The sequence below is a fragment of the Eptatretus burgeri genome, chromosome 17 (assembly GCF_056783735.1).
Source record: "Eptatretus burgeri isolate ZD-2024b chromosome 17, Ebu_testis_v1, whole genome shotgun sequence".
Classification (NCBI taxonomy): Eukaryota; Metazoa; Chordata; class Myxini; order Myxiniformes; family Myxinidae; genus Eptatretus; species Eptatretus burgeri.
In genome coordinates, this window is record NC_140977.1 from 5,215,016 (window position 1) to 5,242,375 (window position 27,360).

At 44.6% G+C, this 27,360-nt stretch overlaps 1 protein-coding gene across 1 annotated transcript in view; it reads right to left on the bottom strand.

Moving 5' to 3' along the window:
• LOC147009157 (uncharacterized) overlaps positions 1-26,337 on the bottom strand; it is a 95,301-nt gene extending 68,964 nt beyond the window's left edge. The window contains exons 1-4 of the mRNA XM_085862986.1: positions 26,204-26,337; positions 21,972-22,766; positions 3,440-3,502; positions 1,430-1,492 (exon numbers count right to left, since the gene is read on the bottom strand). Coding sequence (XP_085719112.1) covers positions 1,430-1,492; positions 3,440-3,502; positions 21,972-22,766; positions 26,204-26,327 — 1,045 coding nt within the window. The 5' untranslated portion in view covers positions 26,328-26,337. The remainder of the gene's footprint in view (positions 1-1,429; positions 1,493-3,439; positions 3,503-21,971; positions 22,767-26,203) is intronic.
• Between the last annotated feature and the right edge of the window lie 1,023 nt (positions 26,338-27,360).

Consider the following 27,360-nt stretch of genomic DNA (forward strand, 5'->3'; position numbering starts at 1 on the left):
AAAATCCCCTTTATCTCTTTGCTGATGACTCCACCCTATGCCGTACCATCTGTCAACCCTCAGACCGGCAAGCAGCAGCTTCTTCACTCTCTGCAGATCAGAATAAAATCACAAACTGGTCCAACACGTGGAACATGCCTTTCAATCGTGACAAATCTCACACTCTCAATATGTCTCTCCGAAAGGCCCATTTGGAACCCACCCCCCCCCCTCACCCACCAATCTACTTTCTCAACAATCCTCTGCAAGAAGTCCTTTCATTCAAGCTTCTGGGTCGCACTATCTGCAATGATCTTTCCTGGGAAAGGCACATTTCCAACCTGGCCTCCAAAGTCAGTCGCGGACTTTGAATCCCCCATTGTGCAAAGTCCTTCCTCGGCCCACCTGAGCTCCTGACCACAAACAAAGCTTTCGTCCACAGCCTGGTGGAGTACTACTCTCCCCTCTGAGCTGATGCTCCTGCCTCTCACCTTTCTCAGCTTCACGCTGTGGAAACCAAGGCATTTAGGAAACCAAGGCATGAGGCTGTCGTTGGGCCTCTCACTCTCTCACCGCAGGCAGGTTGGTGGTCTTTCTGTCTTCGACTGTCTCCTCTCCGGTCGTGCCCCCCCCCCCACTCTGTCTGCGATGTGTCCACCCCACCACCCCTGTATTTCCGCAGAGCGCTCAAGGTCCACCTGCAAGCCCCTTATGGTAAAACTACCAAAATCACAAATCACTACTCACCTTCACTCTTTCATTCCTCTTTTGTCCCCGTCTTTGGAATAAACTCCCACACTCTCTTCAAACTCATTCTTCCCTCCAGGTCTTCAAAACAGCTGTTCACCACCTTTCACCAACGCACCACCACCTCTTATTTTTCCCCATCCAAAACCACGATCTTTTATACCCCCATTAATCCACCTCAACCCCACCTCCTTCAAATTCCCTGCTTTCCTTCCTGAAAGTCCCTGTCGTGTCCATCTTGTATACTCCGTGTTCCCCACCCCATCCCTCTCCTTTCCACAGATCTAATGTCTCTGTTCCCCACTGTTTTGTCCTTCCCTCTCCCACCCCTCGTCTCCTGCCCTCCTTGCTGTGTGTTGTGTGTTAGCTCTCATTCCAGAAAAAAATATCTCATCCCATTGTATCTTGATGTTATCCCCATTAATGGGATTGCAAGTTGATGGAAGACAGATTCCGTCACAACAGTTGAGGCGTGAACGTTTCTCAAAATTGTATCGACAAATCTTGTGACGATTCATCATGTTGAATGAATTTGGTTTATCATTGAGCTAAGTTAAGTTGGTACACGGCTTTAAGGCAAGTTCAACAACAACTCAAGAGAGAGAGAGAGAGAGGGAGAGAGAGAGAAAACAAGCTCCCGTACAATGTACACTCATCAATGTCCATATCAATGTGACAAGCAGAATGTTGTTGTGGTTTCGACCTTTGTCTTGAAAGGATGATTCATCCACGAACTCAGACTTCACCTTCACTTCAACAATAAAACCTGTTTAGAAAAACAAATTCTTGAAACGAAACAATGCTATGACTGAATCAAAAGACCATATTTATCTCAAGAAAAACGTTAAAAACAAATCGGAGTAATTATTAAGAACTCAAAACGTGTTCATTAGAGCACAAGCTATATGTTCAGGATCCACATTATCATTATTACCGTTTGGAATGCGATTTGTATATACTCAATAAAAAACAGGAATGGGGCTGACAGGTTGGCCGACAGGTAAGCACACTTGCCCCGAAGTTGTCTCGCCTGGGTTTGAATCTTGGCCCAGCAATAAACTCTCATCCTGGTGTTTCATAGATGGGGTGAATCATCAGTGTGTGTGCCGCCCCTCCAATGGACGTAATATTGGGTGTCCTGTCCACCACAAGTCCTGCCCAAACTACTGCTGAGAAGACAATGACAAACCACCCAGTATAACCCTTGCTCATGAAGCTACTACAGTGGACCCACGCGCTGTAAAGGGCATGGTACATCAAATATGAAAAACGTAATGACTGAATAGTGAAAGTGAAAAAACAATGGAAAAAGAAATTAAATCGGTTTAAAAAGGATAGAGCACTGACATCCAGGGAGGGATGAAAAGTGGAGTGGGTGAGAAAAAGAGTGTCGAGTGGGTGAGAAAGAGAGTGTCGAGTGGGTGAGAAAGAGAGTGTCGAGTGGGTGAGAAAGAGAGTGTCGAGTGGGTGAGAAAGAGAGTGTCGAGTGGGTGAGAAAGAGTGTCGAGTGGGTGAGAAAGAGAGTGTGGAGTGGGTGAGAAAGAGAGTGTGGAGTGGGTGAGAAAGAGAGTGTCGAGTGGGTGAGAAAGAGAGTGTCGAGTGGGTGAGAGAGTGTCGAGTGGGTGAGAGAGTGTCGAGTGGGTGAGAGAGTGTCGAGTGGGTGAGAGAGTGTCGAGTGGGTGAGAGAGTGTCGAGTGGGTGAGAGAGTGTCGAGTGGGTGAGAGAGTGTCGAGTGGGTGAGAGAAAGTGGAGTGGGTGAGAGAGAGTGGAGTGGGTGAGAGAGAGTGGAGTGGGTGATAGGGTGGGGAGAGGGGGAGAGGAAGGGCAGTGGGGGAAAGGAAGGAGAGTGGAGCAAAGGGAAGACAGTGGGGGAAAGAGGAAGAGGAGAGAGAGAGAGAGGGGGGAGGGTGAGAGAAGTTTCCTTTTGTATCCATCCTGTCCACCCATTTCTTTCTAGTCTACCTCGATGTTGTCCTTCAACTTTTCTGTTGATGCTCCCCCCCCTTCCTCTCTCTCCTGTCCTGTTTGTCCTGTTGCGTCTTGATCTGTTGAGTGTTCTAGCTCTTCCATGACTGTGTTCTAGCAACCCTGCATACAAAAAAGTCACAGGTTTTGTGCAGGCTTGATGGGCAGAATGGTCTTTCTTTGTTGACGTTCCCTGGAAGGGAAGTCATATATATATATATATATATATATATATATATATATATATATATATATATATATATATATATATATATATATATATATATATATATATATATATATATATATATATATATATATATATATATATATATATATATATGTTGCGAACCGTGGTGTCTGTCCGCATGTTCACCGGTCTCCCATTTACAGCGGCCATTTCCCATGCTGCTTTGAAAAGCTCAACATTCACTTTTTAAATGACGGGAGAACGAGCATGGATAATGTTGATGTCAAATTTTATTTTGCAAGCAGGATATTTTGCCCTATTTTTTTTTTGACAAAATGAACCTTCGCCACCCTGTGTTTCACCACCATATCACAGTGGGCGGAATAAGTACCTCAGAGCTTTGGCAAGAGTGCAACACAATGACCTTATGTTTTTTTTAAGTGCATGAAATAATTTAAATTTAAAGATCAACTTCAACGTTTCCCCGTCACTGGGAACGGATACTTTTCCTCGTAAACAATAAAAGGACAACAACAACAATGTGTTTGAGGTTCAAACCTTCGTCTTGAGGGAACGAATAATCGACAAACTCGGACTTCACCTTCACTTTCACAATAAAATCTGAAACAAAAACAATTCGTTTACAAACAAAGCTTTGAAAAACTGAAATTCAAAAAAGGTTTCAAAAAAAACACTTCATCACAATATATTAGAAACAAAAACTCACTTTACAATCTCAACAATTTCCATTGTAAGTTTAATTTTTATTTCCAATCACAGACTGCATAGTCCTCATCAAGGAAATGAAAAACAACTTTAGAGATGGAGAAGCAAAAATCTGAGTTTTTGAGGAATTGGAAAATCTGTCTGTTGAAAAGGGAAAGTTATAACTATTCTGAAAGAAATGAGAAGTAAAAAAAAATTCTTGAGTTTAGCGGTGAATGGAAACAAACAAACATCATAACGGCCTACCATTGAGTTTCCAATCCCAAACAATTATCATGCGAGGTGGTGGCTTGCCAAGTATTTTTGTGGTTTAGCTCATGGAGATGGGAGAGTGGAGAAGAGTCTTAGAAAAGGGAAATAGGAGGATACTGAGTTTTAGAAGTACAGGAATGATCTCAAATTGATTACATTTCCCCACTTAAAAATTCTCTCCAAATCTGAATTTATAGAGGTAGTTGTGATGAAATGATATGTTGATTGATAAAGAGAAGATGGAGCGGATGTGAAAAATGTAGAGAAAGGTAATGTTGAGTTATCAGCATACGAGTACATTTGGTTATTCATAGAAGAAAGAAGAGTGTAGGAGACAGGGCAGAACCCTGAGGGACACCACTGTTGGTGGGAAAGGAGCAAGATGTTGAACCTTCATAAATTATGGTGATAAAACGGCCAGAGAGAAAGCTAGCAATGAGAGAGAGAGAGAGAGAGCAGAGTGAAGGAGGAAAATCAACACGGGAGGTTGGGGATCAGACACTCTCAACAGCTTTCAAGATATCAATGGCAACAACAAACGATTCCCCAAAATCTCTCCGAGAGAAGAGCAGACATTTGTAATATAGGAAAGGATATCAGCGGTAGATCTCACCTTGCGAAAGCCACATTGAAGACTGAGATTGAAGATGCTTGAGGAAATGAGAATCGAGAAGACGTTCAAAACGTTTGGAAAGATCAGAAGTGAGAGCAAAAGGATGGCAGTTACAGGTGTTTGAACGATCACCCTTCTTTCCAATAGGCTGTACTTATGCAGGTTTCCAAGAAAGAGGAAAAGTTTTGGTTTTCAGCAGAAGCAAACAAGTGAAACCCTTCAATACAGCGCGTGTGGTGAATCAAATGAGTACACTAACGTTAAAATATGCAATTTATGCTTTTTCAGTTGAAAAACAATTAAAAAGCGTACTTAATATTTGAAATGTAAAAATCTTGTTATTATTGTGATAAGCACCTTTATATATAACAGAAGGAATGAAATCGTTCGATACAGCGTGGCAGGAGGCCGCAAAAGAATGATGGCATAAGAAGAACTTAGCTTTCAGCATTCGGCGTTCGGCGCGAAATGCGATGGTGGGCGGAAATGACGTCTTTCGTTCGTTCGGACATGAGAGGGGAGCGTTTCTGGGTTTTTTCCGTCAAGCAATAAATTCAATGGTTTTCGCATTTATAACACATTAGTTTCACAAATTTCCATTGAAATACTCGGGTATTTCCGTCAATTGCCGCCATTTCCGTCTAGGTTACGCACTGCCATCTACCGGATGGCCGTAATTGGCTGTCTTGAGACACGTGGGGGGGGGGGGACACCGGAGACGTGGTAGACACCGGGGACATTTCAAACTCGGTGCAATTGTATACAGCGCACGCGCTATAATTAAACGAGCAAGTACAGGTGAAAGTTATAAAGCACACTCCTTCAAGGATATGAAGAGGAATATTCTCATTTTTTTTTCTCTCTCTCTCTCCCTCTCCCTCTCCCTCTCCCTCTCCCTCTCCCTCTCTCTCTCCCTCTCTCTCTCCCTCTCTCTCTCCCTCTCTCTCTCCCTCTCTCCCTCTCCCACCCACCCTCTCACCAACTGGTGGCGATTTCTGCAATGGATGCGGTGTCATGGTGGATGTGTGGATGTGTATATAGGTCAGTGTGGCGTTTCTGTCGTTTTTTTTCATCTTATCGCCTCTTTCTGTATTTTTTTCCTTTCTCTTTTGTTCACTATAATTCTTTTAGTGTGGACAAGGAGGCCTATGTGCGAGGAATCTGTGAGGGAGAAGACCATCACCTATGGTCAGGTGATTCTGGTCCTCCTTTCAGGGGAATTTGCGCATTGCATTCCTCCAAGCCCGTCCCTCGGCGTACTGCAGTTAGAGCAGAGGGTGGTGGGCTCTTGACAGAGGAGTCAGAAGTGAAGGCCCGCTGGGCCGGGTACTTTGAGCGGCCATACCAGGCTGATCCACCAGCGATTGAGTTGGATGCCAGGGGTGTTCCTATCCATATTGCTGACCCTCCAATCAACTGTGATCTACCTTCGTTTGTGGAAACACAGGTTGTGGTGAACCAGTTGAAATGGAGTAAAGCTCAGAGGATCTGTGGCATCCATGCTGAACTTCTCAAGGCTGGTGGAAATGCTGTACTCAAGTCGTTGCATGCAGTTCTGTGCTCTGCCTGGAACACAGGCATCATCCCAACTGACTGGAAGAGGGGCCTTGTTGTCCCTCTCTGGAAAGGGAAGGGTGATCGCCAGGACTGCAACATCTACCGAGGGCTGACTCTGCTCTTCGTGCCGGGCAAGGTTTTTGCTCGGATAATAATTATTGATAGGGTTCGCCACCATCTCTTTGAGCACCAGCGCCCAGAGCAGTCAGGCTTTACACCAAAGAGGACAATTATTGATCGTATTGTTATGGCTGTGGAAATTCGCAGAGCACCATGTAGGTCCTTAGATCAGTTATGCCGATAAGTCTGTGTTCAGATAGATTTCCCCACTGTTGTCTAATGGGATATTATTTGTGTGATCAGGGCTGTGATCTTTGAGTTAGCCATTTTTCTTTTACTGTCGTTATTTTGGACCAACCGCTCACAAACACCACCTCCACCACCAACAGCGCTCTCACAACCGTTCACAACAACCACCTCCACCACCAACAGCACTCTCACAACCGCCTTCACACAACCACCTCCTCCACAACTGCCCTCACACAACCACCTTCTCCACAACGCCAACCACAGCCACCATCTCCCAAACCACATCTCCCCCAATACCCAACAACGAAACAATATCACTTCACCTTCAACTCCACGGGCGCCGCCATCTTTGCGCCGGCCACGGCAAGGTCGCTGCAAACAAACGCGGTGGTTTCCTTGTTCCTAGCGACGGTGATTTCTACCACGTCCGCTCTGCCCTCAGCGTTGATGATTCCTGCCACGTCCGCTCGCCCCGAACCTCACCTCGGAATTCGGATCAGGAGAGCGAGAGGGGCGGAGCCAGTGGGGGTCAGAGGTGAAAGTGCGGAGATCAGATCTCGTCTCACGAACCCTATAACACAGCGCGCAGAGCGCCGGTCGGGGAGTCGGTTGGGGTCTGGAGCGGTGTGAGGAGCGGAGTTCGAGCCCAGTGGAGGGCAGTGGAAGTCCGGGTTCGCCGAGGAGATGGAGCGGGGAGCACAGCAGGCCGGCCGTGCCACGCATAATGGCGCGTTCGTGTGGGACGGGGAGAGGTCGCCAGCCAGCATCAAACGGTCTGCGGTGATCGGGCTTCGAGACAGTCCGAGCAGCACTGAGGGACAGACGGGCTCTTAAAGAGAGCATCAACTCCGAAAGAGCATAAGTCCCGTTCGTTCCTCTGAGGCGTTGCCGGCTGGGCCCGAATCACCAGGCCGTCAGACGAGGCCTGGGCCGGACCGCGGTCACGACAGCGGCCGTAGGAACGGGGCATCGCGAGTCGCCCCAGTGAGGTGAAGGTAACCAGCGCGGCCTCGCTGAGCCTCTGCGGTCTACACGGCTCCGTACAATAAAGACCCAAAGAGGTCCAGAGTACCCCTCGTCTTCCCTGGGGTTTTGTTTTTCTCTTGAATGAATGTTGTGGTGCCATGTCCGCAAGTAGAACTGTATAAGTGACTGTACATAATAGATAGACGGTAGTAGCTCTTTTGCATTACTTTTGCTGGATTGATACATGACTGCATGCGTGTTTTGCATACCTGCATGACTGCATCATTGTTTATACGTGCTTATGTGTTGTTCGTAAATAGATGTGCTTGTTTAAATGAACCCCGTTTGTTACGTCTTATCCTTAATTGAGATGCCATCTTGCACTCGGAATATAATTGGATTTTAAATAGCCGGTAAAGTGATCGGGTCCAACGGGACTTCGCGATAATACCCCGCTCAGTTATCCCAAAAGGAAGCGAGCTGCTTAAGCGGCTCGTTTCCAAGCAGTCCCGTTGAGGTACAATCTCTCGGTAATCTACCCGCGCGATTAATTAGGTATATCGACAATTCGGCGATTGACCCTGGAGCAGGTAGAGTACGGACAAGGTTGTGGTGTGCTTAAAAACACACCCGTGGCTGGTTTTCGGCGTTGATCCGGAAAGCCGCGATTGGATTGTCCGTCCTTTGGGCGAAGCGGCTGCTATTGGTTAAACGCGGTCGTTCGCACGCTGGCGGGTGAGAATCCGTAACAGTATCCTTGACCTTCGGGTCCTCACCAAACACAGATGAGAGTTTCGGTAGGGGCTGCTTGCAGCCTATGTTGATCTCTGTAAAGCGTTCGATTCAGTAAATTGGGATGCCCTCTGGAGGAATTTTGGTCTTCGTGGGGTGCCAACAAAACTGATCGATCTGATGTCTCAACTCTACTCTGGTACTGAGAGTGCTGTGAGATGTGGTGGTACCATCTCTGACTTATTTCCAGTTGGTACTGGAGTTTGTCAGGGGTGTGTACTGGCCCCCACACTTTTCAGCACTTGTATGGACTGGATTCTGGGGAGGATGTCGGAGAGATCAAGCTGCGGTGCATCGTTTGGGAATGTCAAGATCTCTGACCTTGATTTCGCAGATGATGCAGTCAGCAGCACGTCGCTGTGTCCACTTTCCATCAGTACTCCAGGGGTTTCCGTCTGGCCATCCGCCAGGCAGATGCCTGGGCCATCCCAATCTCCTTGAGATGCCGACCCCTACCATCCAAATCTCTACTTGCTCCTCATTACAAAAAAATATCGATTCTCAGTCTTGGAGAACATTTCTGGAGAAATCCCCCTACCCTTAACTACTGAATTGGATATTACCAACACGACTGAGCCACAACAGTTAAATAATAGCTACCCCTTCTCTCCGTACCCATAACACAGCTACCCATTCCTCCCCTCCCGAAAGTAGCCCCTCTTCCTCCTCCTAAAGCTCCCCTCCACCCAAACCCTCCGTCCATGGAGTATATCTCACCTGATATTGTGGAGGGATGTGATGGGACTGGTGAAGAGGTAAATGATGACAGTCATTGTGACACAACATCAGAGCCATCTGATATAAATGACTGTTGGTGAGTGAAACAGCATAAAAGAATACAAACCTCCAATCTCCCCCACTGAGAATATGCTTTTTCTCAAAAACACGCTCTGCAAAATCAACGTAAAAGGATATATCTATCTATCTATATCTATATCTATATCTATATCTATATCTCTCTCTCTCTCTCTCTCTCTCTCTCTATATATATATATATATATATATATATATATATATATATATATATATATATATATATATATATATATATATATATATATATATATATATATATATATATCTCTCTCTCTCTCTCTCTCTCTCTCTCTCTCTCTCTCTCTCTCTCTCTCTCTCTCTCTCTCTCTCTCTCTCTATATATATATATATATATATATATATATATATATATATATATATATATATATATATATATATATATATATATATATATATATATATATATATATATATATATATTTATATATATATATCTTCTTCTTCCTCTTTCGGCTTGCTCCCGTTCGGGGTCGCCACAGCGGATCAACCGTCTCCATTTCGCTCTATTCTCCACATCTTCCATTGACACTCCAACCACCCGCATGTCCGCCCTCACCGCATCCATGAACCTCTTCTTTGGCCTTCCTCTTCTCCTCCTGCCTGGCGGCTCCATCTTCAACATCCTTCTCCTGATATATTCTGTTTCCCTCCTGTGCACATGTCCAAACCATCTCAATCTCGCCTCTCTCACTTTGTCTCCAAACCGTCCTACCTGCGCTGTCCCTCTAATATACTCATTTCTTATCCTATCCATCCTCGTCACTCCCAACGAGAATCGCAGCATCTTTAACTCTGCCACCTCCAGCTCCGCTTCCTGTCTTTTTGTTAGCGCCACCGCCTCCAAACCATACAACATAGCTGGTCTCACTACCGTCTTATATACTTTCCCCTTCACTCTTGCAGCTACCCTTCTGTCACAAATCACTCCTGCAACTCTTCTCCACCCACTCCATCTTGTCTGCACTCTCTTTATCACTTCTCTCCCACACTCTCCGTTACTTTGGACAGTTGATCCCAAGTATTTAAACCAATCCACCTTCCCCACCTCAACTCCTTGCAACCGCACCATACCACCACCCTCCCTCTCATTTACGCACATGTACTCCGTCTTACTCCTACTGACTATCATTCCCCTTCTCTCCAGTGCGTACCTCCACCTCTCAAGGCTCGCTTCAGCCTGCTCTCTACTCTCCCTACAGATCATGATGTCATCCGCGAACATCATAGTCCATGGAGACTCCAGTCTGATCTCGTCCATCAACCTGTCCATCACCATTGCAAACAGGAAAGGGCTCAGAGTCGATCCTTGGTGCAATCCCACTTTAACCTTAAACCGGTCCGTCATTCCTACCGCACACCTCACCGCTGTCACACTGTCCTCATACATATCCTGCACCATCCTCACATACTTCTCCACCACTCCCGACTTCCTCATACAATACCACAACTCCTCTCTTGGCACCCTATCATAAGCTTTCTCTAAATCCACAAACACACAATGTAACTCCTTCTGGCCTTCCCTATACTTCTCCATCAACATTCTCAAAGCAAACATCGCATCAGTGGTGCTCTTTCCTGGCATAAACCCATATTGCTGCTCACAGATCATCACCTCTCCTCTCAACCGAGCTTCCACTACTCTTTCCCACAACTTCATGGTGTGGCTTAACAACTTTATCCCTCTGTAATTTCCACAGCTCTGCACATCACCCTTATTCTTGAAAATCGGAACCAGCACACTTAATCTCCACTCCTCCGGCATCCTCTCACTTTCCAAGACTTTATTAAACAATCTGGTTAACAACCCCACTGCCATCTCTCATAAACACTTCCATGCCTCCACTGGTATACCATCTGGGCCAACCGCCTTTCCACTTTTCATCTTCTTCATAGCAGTCCTCACTTCATCCTTACTGATCCACCCCACTTCCAGATTCACTATCTCCACCTCTTCCAACACATATATATATATATATATATATATATATATATATATATATATATATATATATATATATATATGTTGTTACGGTTGTGGAAATTCACAGAATACCATTCAGGCTTCCCAGAGATCAGTTATGTCGATAAGTGTGTGTTCAGATTAGATTTCCCCACCGATGCGTAAAGGGGTTTATTTTTTGTGTAACCGGGATGCGATCTTTGAGTCGGCCGTTATTCTTTTGCTCGTTATTTTGGAACAACCACATCTCAACAACCACGCCATCCCCACCACAGCGCCAACCAAGACACTCCTCAACATCGCCTCACCTTCATCTCCACAAACGCCGCCATCTTTTCGCCAGCCACGGCGAATCCCAACGAACAACATCTCTGCCACCAGACGCGGGAACTCCCTCGTTGGGGCAGGAGCCGATGATTCCTGCAACCTCCGCGTGGCTGATGATTTCACCCACGTCCGCTCTCTCCGCGTTTCGCGAAGAGATTGGATCAGAATCGCAAAAGGGGCGGAGCCAGCGGGGGGTGAGAGGTGAGAGATCAAACTCAGTCATGGACCCCATATAAAGGCGCGATGAACGCCAAGCAAGCAGTCTGTCGGGGAGCTGCAGAGAATGGAAGTCTGGAGTCGAGCTGGCGTCGAGTCGGAGGAAGTCAGCAGTCCGGCGAGGTTCGAGTCCAGTGGAGGACAGTCGGGGTCGTCGGAACGCAACCAAGCCTGCTGTGCCGGCAGAACTGCGAGTCGGTGGAGAAAGCCGGAGAGAGATCGCCAACGCTGAGGAACGGGCGGGCTCTTAAAAGAGCATCAACTCTCGAAAGAGCAAAGGCCCGTTCGTTCCTCGGAGGTGTCATCGGCTAGGCCCGAACCACCAGGCCGCACGGCGGGGCCTGGGCCAAGCAAGTCGCGCAGCGCCAACTGCCGTATTGACGAAACGTCGAGGGTCAAGCAGCGAGTCACCACGAAGGTGGCAAGTAACCAGCACGGCCTCTCGGAGCTCCTGCGGTCTCCACAGCTCCGTGAACTATTAAAGGCCCACGAGGTCCAGTTCTGACCTTTCCTTTCCTGGGGTTTTTCTTTGTATGAACGTTGTGGCGTCATGTCCTTAAGTAGAATTGTAATAAGTGTACATAATAAATAGAACAGTTGTAGTTCTTTGTCTTGCTCCTTCCAGCATTGCTTTATTGACGACATGATTGCATACGTGTTTGATTGCATACGTGTATGACTGCTTACGGGTGTATAAATAAATGTCATTGTTTGAATCTCCACTTGTTTGTTGCGTCCTTTCGCTCAATTGAGCTGCCGTATTGCGTTTGGGATATTAGCTGGCTTTTAAATAGCCGATAAAGTAATCGGATCCGGCGGGGCTTGGCGATATACACCGCTCGGCAAATTGCAAACGAAGCGAGCTGCTTAAGCGGCTGTTTTCAAGCAGGTTCCGTTGAGGTGTAAATCCCCGGCATTTCTGTCTGCGTTCATACTTAGGTAAATCGGCAATTTGGCGATCGGACCCTGTCGGGTGCGGACAGAATAGTTGGCTGATTTACGGTGTGATTAAAAACACACCCATAGCTGGATTTCGGCGTTGATCCGAAAGCTGCGACTGTATTGCCACGGTCGGTGGGCGCGCGGCCGCAATTAGCTAAAACCGGTCATCCACACGCCGGAGTGGTGAGAATCCACAACAATATATATATATATATATATATATATATATATATATATATATATATATATATATATATATATATATATATATATATATATATATATATATATATATACTCATCTGCGTCACGTTTCTTCCCCCCTCTGCGTCACGCTTCTTGCCCCCCCCTCTTTGCGTCGCCCTCCCTCTCCCCTCTGCGTCGCGCTCCCTCGCCTCCTCTGCGTCGCGCTCCCTCGCCCCTCTGCGTCGCGCTCCCTCGCCCCTCTGCGTCGCGCTCCCTCGCCCCCTCTGCGTCGCGCTCCCTCGCCCCTCTGTGTCACGCTCCCTCGCCCCTCTGCGTCACGCTCCCTCACCTCCTCTGCGTCGCGCTCCCTCGCCCCTCTGCGTCGCGCTCCCTCGCCCCCTCTGCGTCGCGCTCCCTCGCCCCTCAGCGTCGCCCTCTCGCCTCCTCTGCGTCGCACTCTCTCCCCCCTCTGCATCACGTCCCCCTCCCCCCTCTGCGTCGCGCTCCCTCTCCACACTCAGTGTCGCGCTCCCCCCGCCTGCGTCACCCCCCTCCCCCTCTCTGCGTCATGCTCCCTCTCCCCAGTCAGTGTCGTGCGCCTCACTCCCCCTCCCCCACCTTGCGTCACGCTACCTCAACCACTCTGCATCCAAACACCAACCCCTCCCCCTCCCCCAATCTACTTTCTCTACAATGCTCTTGACGATCATCAGTTATTCCTGGGTTTCAGTGTCAGCCATGATCTTTTTTGGGCAAATAACATTCCAATGTTGGTTTCCAAAACCAGTCATCCAATGAGCATCCTCCATCGAGCAAAGACCTTCCTTGGCACACCCCAACTCCCATCTACGTACAAGGCCTTCATCCACAGCTTCATCTCTGCACCCTTTAACCTCAGTATTACAAGGTAATCTGTGCCCCTTTACCTCGGTATTACACGGTAATGTCTTGTTTTGCCACTGCATTACACGGTAATGTCTCGTTTTGCCATGATGTTGCACGGTGGTGTCTCACTTTACCGCGGTATTACACGGTAATGTCTCGTTTTGCCGCGGTCTTACACGGTATTGTCCCGCTTTCCCACTGTGTTACACGGTGGTGCCTCGCTTTACCGCGGTATTATATGGCAATCTCTCGTTTTACCCTCGTATTACACGGTACCCCCCCCCCCCCGGTTTCCCCCTAGTATTACACGGTAATATGTCCTTTTGTCACAGCGTTACACGGTAATGCCTCATTTTATCTCGGTGTCACACGGTGATCCCTGTTCCCTTTTACCTCAGTATTACACAGTAATCTCCAAACCGTTTTGCCTCAGCATTGCACGGTATTCTCCGTGCCCTTTTGCCTCGGTATTACACGGTAATCTCTGTACCCTTTCACGGTAGTTCCTGTACCGTTTACCCCTGTGTTACACGGCAATCTCCGTGCCCTTTTACTTCAGTATTACACGGTAATCTCTGTGCCCTTTACCCTCGGTATTACATGGTAATCTCTTTACCCTTTAACACCGGTATTGCACGGTAATCTCTGTACCCTTTTACTTCAGTATTACACGGTAATCTCTGTACCCTTTAACCTCAGTATTACACGTTAATCTCTGTACCCTTTTACCTCGGTATTACACGGTAATCTCTGTACCCTTTTACTTCAGTATTACACGGTAATCTCTGTACCCTTTAACCTCAGTATTACACGTTAATCTCTGTACCCTTTTACCTCGGTATTACACGGTAATCTCTGTGCCCGTTAGCCTCGGTATTACACGGTATTCTCTTTGCCCTTTAGACTCTGTGTAACACGGTAATCCCTGGACCCTTTGGCCTGTTACACAGTAATCTCTGTACCCTTAGACCTCGGTATTACACGGTAATCCCTGGACTTTTTAGCCTCTGTATTACACGGTAATCTCTGTTCCCTTTTATCTTGGTATTACACGGTAATCCCTGGACCCTTTAGCCTCTGTATTACAAGGTAATCTCTGTCCCCTTTACCCTTAGTATTGCACGGTAATCTCTGTACCCTTTTACTTCAGTATTACACGGTAATCTCTGTACCCTTTAACCTCGGTATTACACGGTAATCTCTGTACCCTTTTACCTCGATATTACACGGTAATCTCTGTGCCCGTTAGCCTCGGTATTACACGGTATTCTCTTTGCCCTTTAGACTCTGTGTTACACGGTAATCCCTGGACCCTTTGGCCTGTTACACAGTAATCTCTGTACCCTTAGACCTCGGTATTACACGGTAATCCCTGGACTTTTTAGCCTCTGTATTACACGGTAATCTCTGTTCCCTTTTATCTTGGTATTACACGGTAATCCCTGGACCCTTTAGCCTCTGTATTACAAGGTAATCTCTGTCCCCTTTACCCTTAGTATTGCACGGTAATCTCTGTACCCTTTTACTTCAGTATTACACGGTAATCTCTGTAACCTTTAACCTCGGTATTACACGGTAATCTCTGTACCCTTTTACTTCAGTATTACACGGTAATCTCTGTACCCTTTTACTTCAGTATTACACGGTAATCTCTGTACCCTTTAACCTCGGTATTACACGGTAATCTCTGTACCCTTTTGCCTCGATATTACACGGTAATCTCTGTGCCCGTTAGCCTCGGTATTACACGGTATTCTCTTTGCCCTTTAGACTCTGTGTTACACGGTAATCCCTGGACCCTTTGGCCTGTGTTACACAGTAATCTCTGTACCCTTAGACCTCGGTATTACACGGTAATCCCTGGACTCTTTAGCCTCTGTATTACACGGTAATCTCTGTTCCCTTTTATCTTGGTATTACACGGTAATCCCTGGACCCTTTAGCCTCTGTATTACACGGTAATCTCTGTTTCCTTTTATCTCGGTATTGCATGGTAATATCCGTACCCTTTAACCTCCGTATTACACGGTAATCCCTCGACCCTGTATTACACGGTAATCTCCGTACCCTTTTACCTCAGTATTACACGGTAATCTCTGTACCCTTTAGCCTTGGTATTACACGGTAATCTCTGTACCCTTTTACCTCGGTATTACACGGTAATCTCTGTACCCTTTTACATCGGTATTACACGGTAATCTCTATCCTCTTTAACCTCAGTTTCCCCACCTCAAACTATCGTGATATTCCCCATTTGAATGAGTTCCTGAAATAGTGCACAGCACGAACTGGTGAAGAGATAACGCGCACGTACCGGGTCCCCACTGACCCTCGGGTGGACCGACCCTGGACCCGCGGTCTGCAGGAGAATCTCTCGGACAAACCGCGTTTCCTCCATCGTTGACGCTCGTCGATCCCAAGCGGTTTGCTCTGTGATCTTCACCGGAGAGATCTCGGTTCATGGCGCACTGCAGACGACTGTTTGGTCGAGTGTATTTCGATGGTACTGTGTACAAGGTGGAGTGTGGTAGGACGGTATAATAGGATATACACGAGTCCAGCACGTGAGGTATTCCAGTGAAAGCGAACCACGTGCCGCATACCTTCTCCAAACGCTCTCATCCACGATTTCAAGGCGGCAGATTCTCCACGTTAATCACGTGACCTCCACAGTTGGGACCATCGATCCGTCTCGTTGGTGGATTTGCTTGAGGCTGCTCTCTGATCGTTGATGTCACCAGCCGCCATCTTTGTTCACCCAAAAATGAATCATGCAAACGCCGTTCATCACTGAATTCAATGCCTGCCACCCACATAGTATGAACTTCATCAAACGGAAGAGCAAGACTGGAACCCGAAGAAGTGAGGAACAAAGATGGCATCATCAGGAGGAACCTGGATAGGATTCGGGCTTCACAGTGCTACTCCTCCACTACCCTCAAACCCATCCAGTATCACAACCCTCAAACTTTCCGTATCATGGATTGGTCAACTTTTAACAATGCAATGCACAATGTGTTGTGTTACCAACACAACGACGGGGATGCATCTCACTCGGTGCCATGCGGCCCTGTAGGGGGCCATTTTGTGTATGATGGCTCCATGGCGGGGAGCTGCTGACTGACTTCTTTGCCTTGGTTGCACATTCATCATTTCATCTCGATGATGTTTAAACAGAATCAGCTTTCACATCTGCTTCCTGACTTTAGCTCCCGTGATGGATTACGTTAGTTGTTTCCCAAGGTGGAAGACATTAACATTGCGATAGCAAGATGCCACCCTCACAAGATGATGAATGTGATTATCTTACACCGCTGTCTCAAACTGACGAGTGTCCAATTCCTCAAACAACTTCACATACGTGAGCTGAGTTGCTCGGGACAACCACGGATATCGCAGCAGACAACACATCTCCTTGTAGAAGTTTTCATTTGATGTCTTTAGCATCCACTGGAAACACTTCTCTCTTTCGAGACGTACAGACATGATGCTTTGCTGATGTCCTCTGCAAGCCTCCATGGTCCTTCCTGGCCACAAACTGATGACTCTCACCATGGGGTCTGTCAATGCCTTCATGCATGAGATATAGTTGATTCTCTTTTTCATCATTCAGACGACAAAGCCAGCAATGACATTAACGGCAGCCTCTTTGTACTGTGATACCGCTTCAAAGTTGGGTACATCGGTGCAATTGCGATCATGTACGAGGGGTGGTCCGCTCCAGTGTACTCGTATTTCCAAACAATGCTGAATGTTGATTGTGTGGCGTGAAGGATGCTGGTGTTGTCCATGAAGGAACAATTTCCGGTTTCACTCTTGACAGCGTGTCTCATTAGAAGACGTTTGTCCGACGCTTGGGGCTGTGAAGCCATGGAGTTATCATTGAACCCACCTCGTGATCTAACTGCTGCAAAGAAGAGTTCAATATGATCCTGACTAAACTTGCATGCCAAGAGGTATGGCAGTGGCACAGTCGGAGCATCCACAAGTTCAGAAAACAACTTTAGCATATCAGCGACGCTTGCTACAAATCCAATGTCAACATCACCGTCATACCGAAGAAGAATAAAAAAAAAACATGAGTCTGGAACACTGACGCTAACCATTACCTCGACGTGTTTCGACTTATGAGTAACTTACAAGTAACGTGTGTCGACGATCGCGTAACGTGCCTACAACTTATGGCCAGCGTATGCGGAACGTGTGTCATACGCCGAGTACGTCGAAAAATTTTCAACATGCTGAAAATTTGTCGACGTAATCGGCGTATTACGACGTATGCCAGCGTGCTGTTAACGTATACAAAAATTACCCATAACGTATTCGACGTGTGCCAGTGTATTCGGCAAATTTTTCATACGTCGGCATACGCTGGCTAAAACGTCAAGTTGTGACGGCGGCTTGACACTACGATGTCTAGTGCGGTTATGATTTGAATCGTCGAGCCGCAGCCTATTAATAGCCTATGCCACGTGATCGTCGGCGATACACTGCCGCGCGCTATGCATAAGTTAGACTATCGTTGGGCATAGGTTGTGAACGCCGACAACATGCTCAGCATTCGTTAATATAAGTTATCTATATGTTATCGAAACGTTCTGTGTACGTTACTAATACGTTATGCATACGTCCAACTCGTTATGAATACGTCCAAAACTGGAAAAAAAACATCAATCGTTCAGCATACGCCAGCGTTTTACATACATTTTGATACCTTGCCATACGCTGGCTAAAATGTCAAGGTGTGACAGGGCCCTTAATGGGATGATAAGGTCTTACTGTACATGAGCACTACATCCTCATTTTCAACAATCATTTTTGGTTCATGCTTCCTTGATTTTTTTTGAGACTGGAATATTAAAATCTTTGAAGATGTGCCAGCGGATTACTCTGCAGACATCAGGGTACCTTTGTGTGTACACCTGTTCTGACAGGAGTTTTTTACATTCCGAGAGTAGGCGATTGAGCTTTTTGTTTCTGCCTTGCAGAACCGATACTCGTCCAATTGACTCAATCCTGCCATCTTATTCAAGCCACTGGCAGAATGTCGGTGGTCTTCGACATTTATTTTGACTCATTCTCCATCCCGTTTCACTTCTCTCTGGTTGTTATCTCCATATGTGGGTTTCACGATGTGGGAGGAAGTTCTCCCAGAACTTAAAAGTGAAAGGAGGTGACTGGTACTTTCTGTTTCTTCACCACAAAACCTGCGTTTGTCCAATTGGCTCAATCCCGCCATTTTCTAAAAAGCATCAGTGTAGTGTTGTTGGTCTTGGGCATTTATGATGACTCATTCTACATCCCAATTTATTTGACCTCTTCTTTACCATTCACCAGCCTTCCTTGTCAATCCCTGTTCTGTTGAGCTTCTTTTTTATTATTATTTATCTTCCTCCTCTTTTGTCCTTCTCCAATTTTTCAGAACATTTCTGTTGATATTCCTTTTTCTAGTTTTCCTTATTGTTCTTTGCAATCATTGGGGCTTTGTTTCTGTTTTGTTTTCCTGTGTAGTATCCGTAAATTGCAGCTGTTTTTGGAAGTTTGTTGCTCAATGGATTAAGGATCCCTTTTCTGGTTTGTTGTTTTCCTGTGTACAAATGTCATCCGATAGTCTGTTGAGCTCTTCACTTACTCCACTAATCCGACACGACGTTCTGTGCGCTTGGTTAAGCTTCATCAGACCACTTCCTCCTTCTTGCCTCGGTAAGTACAACCGCGGTATGCATTGGTTTTTGTAGATTCCAAAAACCTTGTGAATAGTTAGAAGTTAGAATCTTGTTACAAGTTAGAAATTTCCTATCTTGTGAATAGTTAGAAGTATCTTTTGAACAGTTAGACGCTTCCTTGTTTTGACATCTCAATTGTTGATGTCCAATTGTGACCAGTTTATAATTACACAGCTATATTGCAATTACCGGCACTGCAAGTTGGTTTATAGCTTTGGTTTTGTTTCTTGGAGAGAGGGATGACTTCAGAATTAGTCTTATTCTGTGTAGGTACTGTTTGCTGATTATTTTACACATTTTGTGTGCTGTACCTGGTGGGCTTCCTCTATTCCAAGGTATTTGTAGGATGCTTCGTTTTCTAGTTCCTGTATTGTTGTACTTTAATCGATTGAGATGTCTGTTCTTCAAAGGTTTTCCTTGTACAAATGTGCATTACGTCAAGACCAAACTCCATTTGAATGTCCTCCGAGTACTGCTTTACTAGTTTCAGTTGACCTGCCAATTTCTTATAATTTGGTGCTGTGGAAGTAGTTTTACTCTTAAAGCATCTGTTATCGGTCTGATAAGGCATTTTGCCCACAAGACAAAAATTATGTATTATGCTACAATTGAGAGGATGCCATTGGAAACATATCTATCCATATCCTCTGTTATATTTGCTTTTCTGTGAAACATATATTTGCTTTCATGATCTCAATTTGCTATGTAGTAGTGAAAGTAACTAAGACTACGTAATTTCCTGGAAACATCACATGAGTTCCAGATATATCAATTACTACATGATTGATATAACCTTTTATATATTCTGGTTTAACTCACAACTTCAAAATACATAAGAGCATGGCTTTGGGTGAAAGAGGGCATTAAAGCAGCCTGTGGTGCAGATGAAGGCCACTGCAAATCTGAGAAATGCACTGTTTATCCTTGACTTCCGGTTTTGAGTTTCGAGTGACGTCAGGGTTTCAGGGCTCTCTGCTGTCTTTCTCAAAGTTAAGTTTCCGGTTGTTATCTGTCCCGTTTTAACTTTTTATTTTCTCACCTGCATGTTACTGTGTGTTCCTAGTTCGGTTTTGTTTCAAAAATCGTGCTATTTTGTGAGTTTTCGTCGACCTTGTCTTACCAGGTTCCTTGCGGCCTACCCGTCCTTCCCCTCTTGGTGTATGATCTTTATTTGTATTCTCTCCCTATTACCTTCAATTCCTGTTTTCCCCACTCTGCCAACGTCCCCCATCCCTCTCAACAAAACACTCTGCTTCTTGTCTTAAATCCCCCCCCCCAAAAAAAACTACCTTTCTCCTTGCATACCGAGTCCCGATCCTTCTTCTTCTTCTGCTACACCATCTTTATTCTACTTGAGCTGACCCACTCTCACCATTACCTTCACGATCTCTTCCTACAACCATCTATACCCGAATCTTCCATACCCGAATCACCTGCTTGAAATCTATTTGGATTTCTGTGTGGAATAAGCCAAGATTTCATAATTTTTCAGCTTTTTTGACTTGTTCCACTGCAAACCAAAGAAATACATTTGTGGATACCAAAATATATTTTAATTTCAACAATTTTTTGTAAGAAATGGCGCATTATCTGAAAAAAGTGCAAGGCGGGACACGACTGTAAATTCGGTGATTTGGGGAGCATTTTTGTGACTGCTTGATTTATTCTCCTTCCTTGTATCTTCAACTGTTCATTGTTGTATATATTGAGTGAACACATGGTCTTTGCTTGGGTGATATTAAGTTGATCTCCTCTCTTATATTCACCAGCTGATCTTCTATCCTCCTCTGTTCATCGTCAGCCTCCTTTTCCTCTTCATTCTGTTGTCCATTATTCTCCTCATTGTGATCTATCCTTGTTGCTCTTATTTGTTTTGTTTGCAAAGGTGCTACTTGATTTGCATTAGTAACTTTGAGTTGATATTTATCTTGGGGTGCTGCTGCAGCATTTCCTTTTGTCATTCTCTGGTCCTGTTGTGGGGTTTTAAATTTTGTTTCTTGAGTAAATTCTCCAATTTGTTGTCCAATTTCTGTTCCTGCTATTGTGATAAAAATTGAAATCTCATCTGTTTGTGTTTTCCTCTCGTTCTATTTTCTGTGTAGTACCAGTGAGTTCTGATGGTTGTTCCTTTTCTTTGGAAGTTTGTACACTGGGAATCTCATCCCAAACGTATGTCCCATCATTCCATTGTAGCATTGGTCACCTATAAATGGCAATCTACCACCAGTCGTTTATTATTGTTTTTTTCAGTTTGTTCATCTCTTATTCTTAAATCCTCCTCTGCGAATATTTTCTGTTTGAGGATATTGTTTTTATTTGTGTTTAGTGCTGCCCTATTAAAATTACCTTGAATGCTGCCCCATTAAAAAAAAAAGTCTTCAAATCATATGTTCCCAGGTGTTTGCAGTTGCTTTCCTCATATATTTTTGTCTGGCATATTACATTGCCCATAATAACGTACATTTTTCCTTCTTAGTCCAGATTTTCATTTTTATACTGATTCTCTCTTCTTCGGTCATCCGAAGTATGTCTTCAATTGCTTTCAGTTATTTCCTTTCTTGATTAATGTTTTCTCTATGATGTATTTTTTGATGTCGAGATAAATGTGATGAATGAGCAAAACCCTTGTTGCATTGAGAGCACTGGTAGGGCTTTTCTCCCGTATGAACATTTTCATGAGAATGTAAAGTTGATGAAGATGTGAAGTTTTTGTTGCACACAGAACACTTAAAGGGTTTCTCTTCCGTGTGGATTCTGTGATGTTTACGTAAATTTGACGAGTGATTAAAAGCCTTACCACATTGTGAACACTTGAATGGCTTCTCTCCCGTGTGTATTCTTTGATGTTCTTTTAAATATGATGAAGACGCCAATGCCTTGCTGCAGACGAGACAACTGTAAGGTTTATCTCCTGTGTGGATTTTGTGATGTTGATGTAAACTTGTTGACTGAATAAATGCCTTGCCACATTGTGAACACTTGTAAGGTTTCTCTCCTGTGTGGATTCGGTAATGTATTTTCAATGGCGTGGTATTAGAAAAATCCTTGTTGCAAACAGAACACTTGCATGGCTTCTTCTTCTCTCCCGTGTGTATTCTTTGATGTTGATATAAATATGATGAAGTAGTAAATGCCTTGCTGCAAAGAGAACATTTATAACGTTCCTCTCCTGCATGTTTTCCTTTATGATAATTCAAAGATGATAACCAATAAAATTCTTTGCTGCACACTGGACATTTATAAGGTTTTTCTCCTGTGTGTTTTACTTGATGGCATTTCAAAAATGATAACCAATAGAATTCCTTGCTGCACACAGTACACTTGTATGACATCCCACGTTTGTGTAATGTTTGACATCTCTTCAAAGATTTCAATGAACTAAACGTTTTCATGCAAACAGAACACTTATGCGGCTTCTCCTTCCTTTCAGTTTTCTTGAATGTGGTAATGCAGTTGTTTTTATTGGTTGGAACACGGCTATGTTCATTGACTTCCTGATGAGAAGTCTCTGTCATGTTCCGATTGAAAGAAACTTGTGTGTCAAACAACTGGGAACTTGACTTGGAACAAGAAACCATTTTCATTTGATTCTCTGCAAAAACAATTCAGAAAGGCATCAATAAATTACGATTGCTATTAAGCATACAACAACAACAACAACAACAATGCATAATGTACTCCATTTTGATCTAAAATTGGTCTGACATGTGCACTCACCTCTCACAAGTCAGAAGAATTTGATAAACAGCAGAAATTAAAACCCTCCAACTAACTAACTTGGTTGTTCCATCTGTGTGATTTCACTGGTGGACGTGAAGGATTAATATGATTTCCCTGCAAGGAACATCGACGCAGGAAGAGGCCATTTAGATTCGGCCCAAAGCCTTCACTATTATTGCCAACTTATGGTTGCTTGTCCGTGCACTATCCTTTTCAAATGCCGAACATCAAGCAAGGAAGCAGCAGCACATATTTTTTAAGTTGTAGGTACGACTCGGCCAAGGTTCAAACCGCTGACCTCCCAGACTCGGAAAGGACGATCTCTATACATTACGCCACTGAATCTGGTTGATAGGAGGACATGAGGCCCATTCATAAAAAAGACCAATCTGGGCCAGAGTGCATAATCCACCGCATGACAAGGGTCGAAAAAAAAAGAAAAGAAAAAAGAAGTTGGGTTTATTCGCCACCATCGAGAGTCAACTCAGTGAAGGGCTTGGAAAGGAGTGAGAAAGACTGACTCCTTCTATCTCTATTATAAAACATAGCAAACAAGAAAACTATAATATGATGCGAACACGTCAATGGATATGCCTCTGCTCACGTCAGCTGTCAACCCAGTTATGTTTTACCTCAATTAAAGTTCACATGAGAGACAGTGCAAGAGAGAAAAGAAAGATAAGTATTCTGAGAGAGACAGCATCAGATGCTTCCAATTTGAGTTATGGTGTGCAAAATGATCCTCAAAGGGCGCATGCCTTTTGACCTTATGAACCAAAAATGTAATTAGTTTGGTGTTGTTGCATGCACAAGTTGCTGTTGTTGGCTGCGCCTGGTTCCAATCCAGGTTCCTCCTGATGGCTCAATATTTGTCCATTTGGGTCCCTCCTGATACTCCAGTGCTGTATGTGATCAGACATTTAATTCCATTGAAAAGGTACAAAAACTGATCCCCTTAACTACAGACCTACCACTTCCTTCCAATAATCAGGGAGGTCATGAAATCCATCATCACAGTCGATATGAAATCCTTTCTTTTCTCCAACAACCTCATCTCAGATCACCAATTTGGATTCAGACCAGGTCACTCCACCTTGGTCATGCTGCTTCGACTCACCCAACAATGGATGTCAATGTCAGACATGAGATCAGGTCCGCTTCCCTGGACATATCTCGTGCTTTTGATATAGTCTGGCATCCTGCCTTGCTCTCCAAACTCTGCCATTGGCATCCAAGGCCAACTCCACACATGGCTTACTGACTTCCTCTACTCTTGTAGCCAATGTGTGGCTCTCAACGGAATCCTTTCATCCCCTTTCCCTGTCAAGGTTGGAGTGCCACAAGTAGTGGGGCAGATAACAGCAATTTTTGAGAGGAATCGTGCAAATGATGATACAAGCATCAAATTTGGCACATTTCTTCTCCAGGGGATTCCAATCAAATCTGCCTGATTGGCCATTTGAAAATCCAAATTTTGAAAAATTTGAAAAAAAAAAAACTTCAAAAAAGCCAAGATCACAAATCAATGTTGGATGCTGGCTGAGATTGGTGAATGTTTCAGAAACATCATCAAAGACGTTCCAAGTCTGCCATGCAGTTTTCTTCCCTTTACCGCGGAAGGCAGACACGACGTCACATCCAGTGAACGCATGGAAGTATGGGATCCCTCGAGCTTTCTCAGGCCCTATTGCAGAAACTACCTCATGGACTGGAATCCATCGCACTTTGGCTCCTTGGCCAAAGGCAATCCACATGTTCTCAATACCTAGTTCCTGTAAGGATGGCAGTACAGATATTGCTATGACTAGTATGTCCGTGTCATTAGACTTTATGATAATGGACTTGCTACCATCTGTCGTTGCATCCCTGGCGCGTACAAATATTCAAGTGTCAGCTTCTTCATGACAACATGGAGACACAGCATCCAGTGACTTCCTTGTGTTGCTAATGGCATCTTCTCCTTTTGTGACAATGACTGTGCTTGTCGTCTGTGCTTCACACATCTTTTCCGCAAGGAAGTGAAACAGCTCAGTCTTGTTGCTGTCATCGCGAAGAAAGCTTCTCCAGTTACTTGGGTTCTTTCTGGTTCCTGTCACTCTTCTTCTGATTCCTTGCCCCCTTTTCGACCTTGCCTCGGACTTCAGACTTGACTTCTTGTACACATAAAACACTACGTCCACCCTCTCGTACCTGACACCATAGGATTCCACCTTTGGGATGATGTCTTCTTTCGCATAGTCATCAAATATCTTTGAAGTGCGTGGAGGTAGGGCATTAATAAGTGCTGAGCCATCAATGATGACTGCATCTCCCCTTGGTTCTCTGTCTGGGATGTTCACTTGCGCTTCAAGAATTTCAGCCAGCTGTGACTTCAAATTTTTTTGAAGTTTTTTTTTTTTCTTCAAAATTTGGATTTTCAAATGGCCAATCGGGCAGATTTGATCAGAAAGCCCTGCAGAACAGAAATTCCAAAGTTGATGCTTGTATCATAATTTGCACGATTTTTCTACTATCTACGACACTAAAGGCAGTAATGTGGGCCCAGTCCTATTCCTGATCTACATCAATGATTTCTCTGACTGTCTGGAAAATCCCCTATATCTCTTTTCTGATGACTCCACCCTCATCCGTGACATCCCTCATCCTTCGGAAAGGCAGCCTGTAGCCTCTTCCCTCTCATCAGATATTGAAGCTGGTCAAACACTTGAAATATATCTTTAAATCCTGACAAATATGTTGTCTGTCTGTGTCTGTCTGTGTCTGTCTGTGTCTGTCTGTGTCTGTCTGTGTCTGTCTGTGTCTGTCTGTGTCTGTCTGTGTCTGTCTGTGTCTGTCTGTGTCTGTCTCTCTCTCTCTCTCTCTCTCTCGCTCTCTCCTCTCTAAGCCTGTCTGGCAACCCCCCCCCCCACCCCCTATCTACTTTCTGAACAATCCTGTTGAGGAAATTCAGGCACTCAAACTCCTGGGTCTATCAGCCATGATTTTTCATGGGCAAACCACATTTCAAAGTTGGCCTCCAAAGCCAGCCGCTGACTGGGCATCTCCTATTCACGGACAAGGCCTTCATCCACAGCTTGGAGTACTACTCTCCCTTACGGACTGGTGTAACAAATATAAACACAAGGTACGTCAAAACATGCTTGGTACTGCAAGTGCTTTACATATCCTAGTAACAGAAACAAGCTTGAGTGGGTGCATATTGTGCAAGCAGATCCATCCTTCGACATGATGTATAACTTACGCATTTCATCATTACATGAACAAAACAAGAAGAGCAGAGCTGTGTATTATATGCCTGTCTCCATTTACCTTCAAACAGCTGAGAAGCGTTCTTCATCTCTCTGGGAGTAGAATCACAAGGTTCCTGCTTTGCACACTCATTACTCAGAGCATCCTGGGAACTCTGACACAAGTCACTTTGAAAATTTTCCATCTTCACTGGATGAACAAGACCTGCAAACAATGTGATGCTATTTCAGGAAGGAGATAAAATGAATACAAGTAAAACTAGAACAGCACTCGGCAGAAGGCATACCTCCACCAGGCTGAACAGTTTATGTTTTGTATCCCATTGATAGGCCAGATCTGCATCTGGTCCTTCACCAAAATCGAATTGGCTTGTTCTTGTCACCTCTCCAACTTATCCACCAAGTTTTGTTATAACCCATCCATAACTTTTTGAAATATTTTGCTATATATCGTTTTTGGCCCTATCTCTTATTGTGAAGAATCACTTTAAAATTATAGTCTCCAGATCCTGATCATCAACAAAATCTAATCAATTCATCCTTGTCACACACCCAACCTGTCCACCAAGTTTCGTCCGAATGTGTCCAGAACTTTGTCAGATATCCTGCTCACAAAGACAGACAGACAAAGAAGGGTGAAAACATAACCATAACCATCTTCGGTGACGGAAGTAAAAATGTGAAGAAAAACAAAAATCCAGATTGTCAGCGATTTCAGCAATTACAACAAAAGCAGGATCAAGAAAACACATATACCATGCCTTCAGCAAGTATTCACACCCCTTCACTTTTGTCACATTTTGTTGTGTTGCAGCCTGAATTTAAAATGCATTAAATTCAATTTTTTTCTGAACCGATCGACACAAAATGTCTGATAATGATAAAATGAAAACATGTTTTAACTCGAGGGGGAGCACTCGGGAGAGTGCAAAACCTCCGCCGCCAATACTGCTGGGTCACTAAAGTGAACCTTATATCTTATTCATTAAATATGTCAACAGTGCTGACAGAGTTAAAGTTCTTTTCTCCAACATTTTTTTTTTGGGGGGGGGGGTTGGAAATCACTTAAGATATGTAGAAATGCAAAAAAAAATAATTATTTTTTCTCTAAATTTTTTTTGGGGTGGGGGGGTTAAAATCACTTAAAACATATAGGAATGCAAAAAAAAGAAATCGAAATTTTGTTGAAAAAAGTTGCAAAAATTTTTTTTCCTCTAA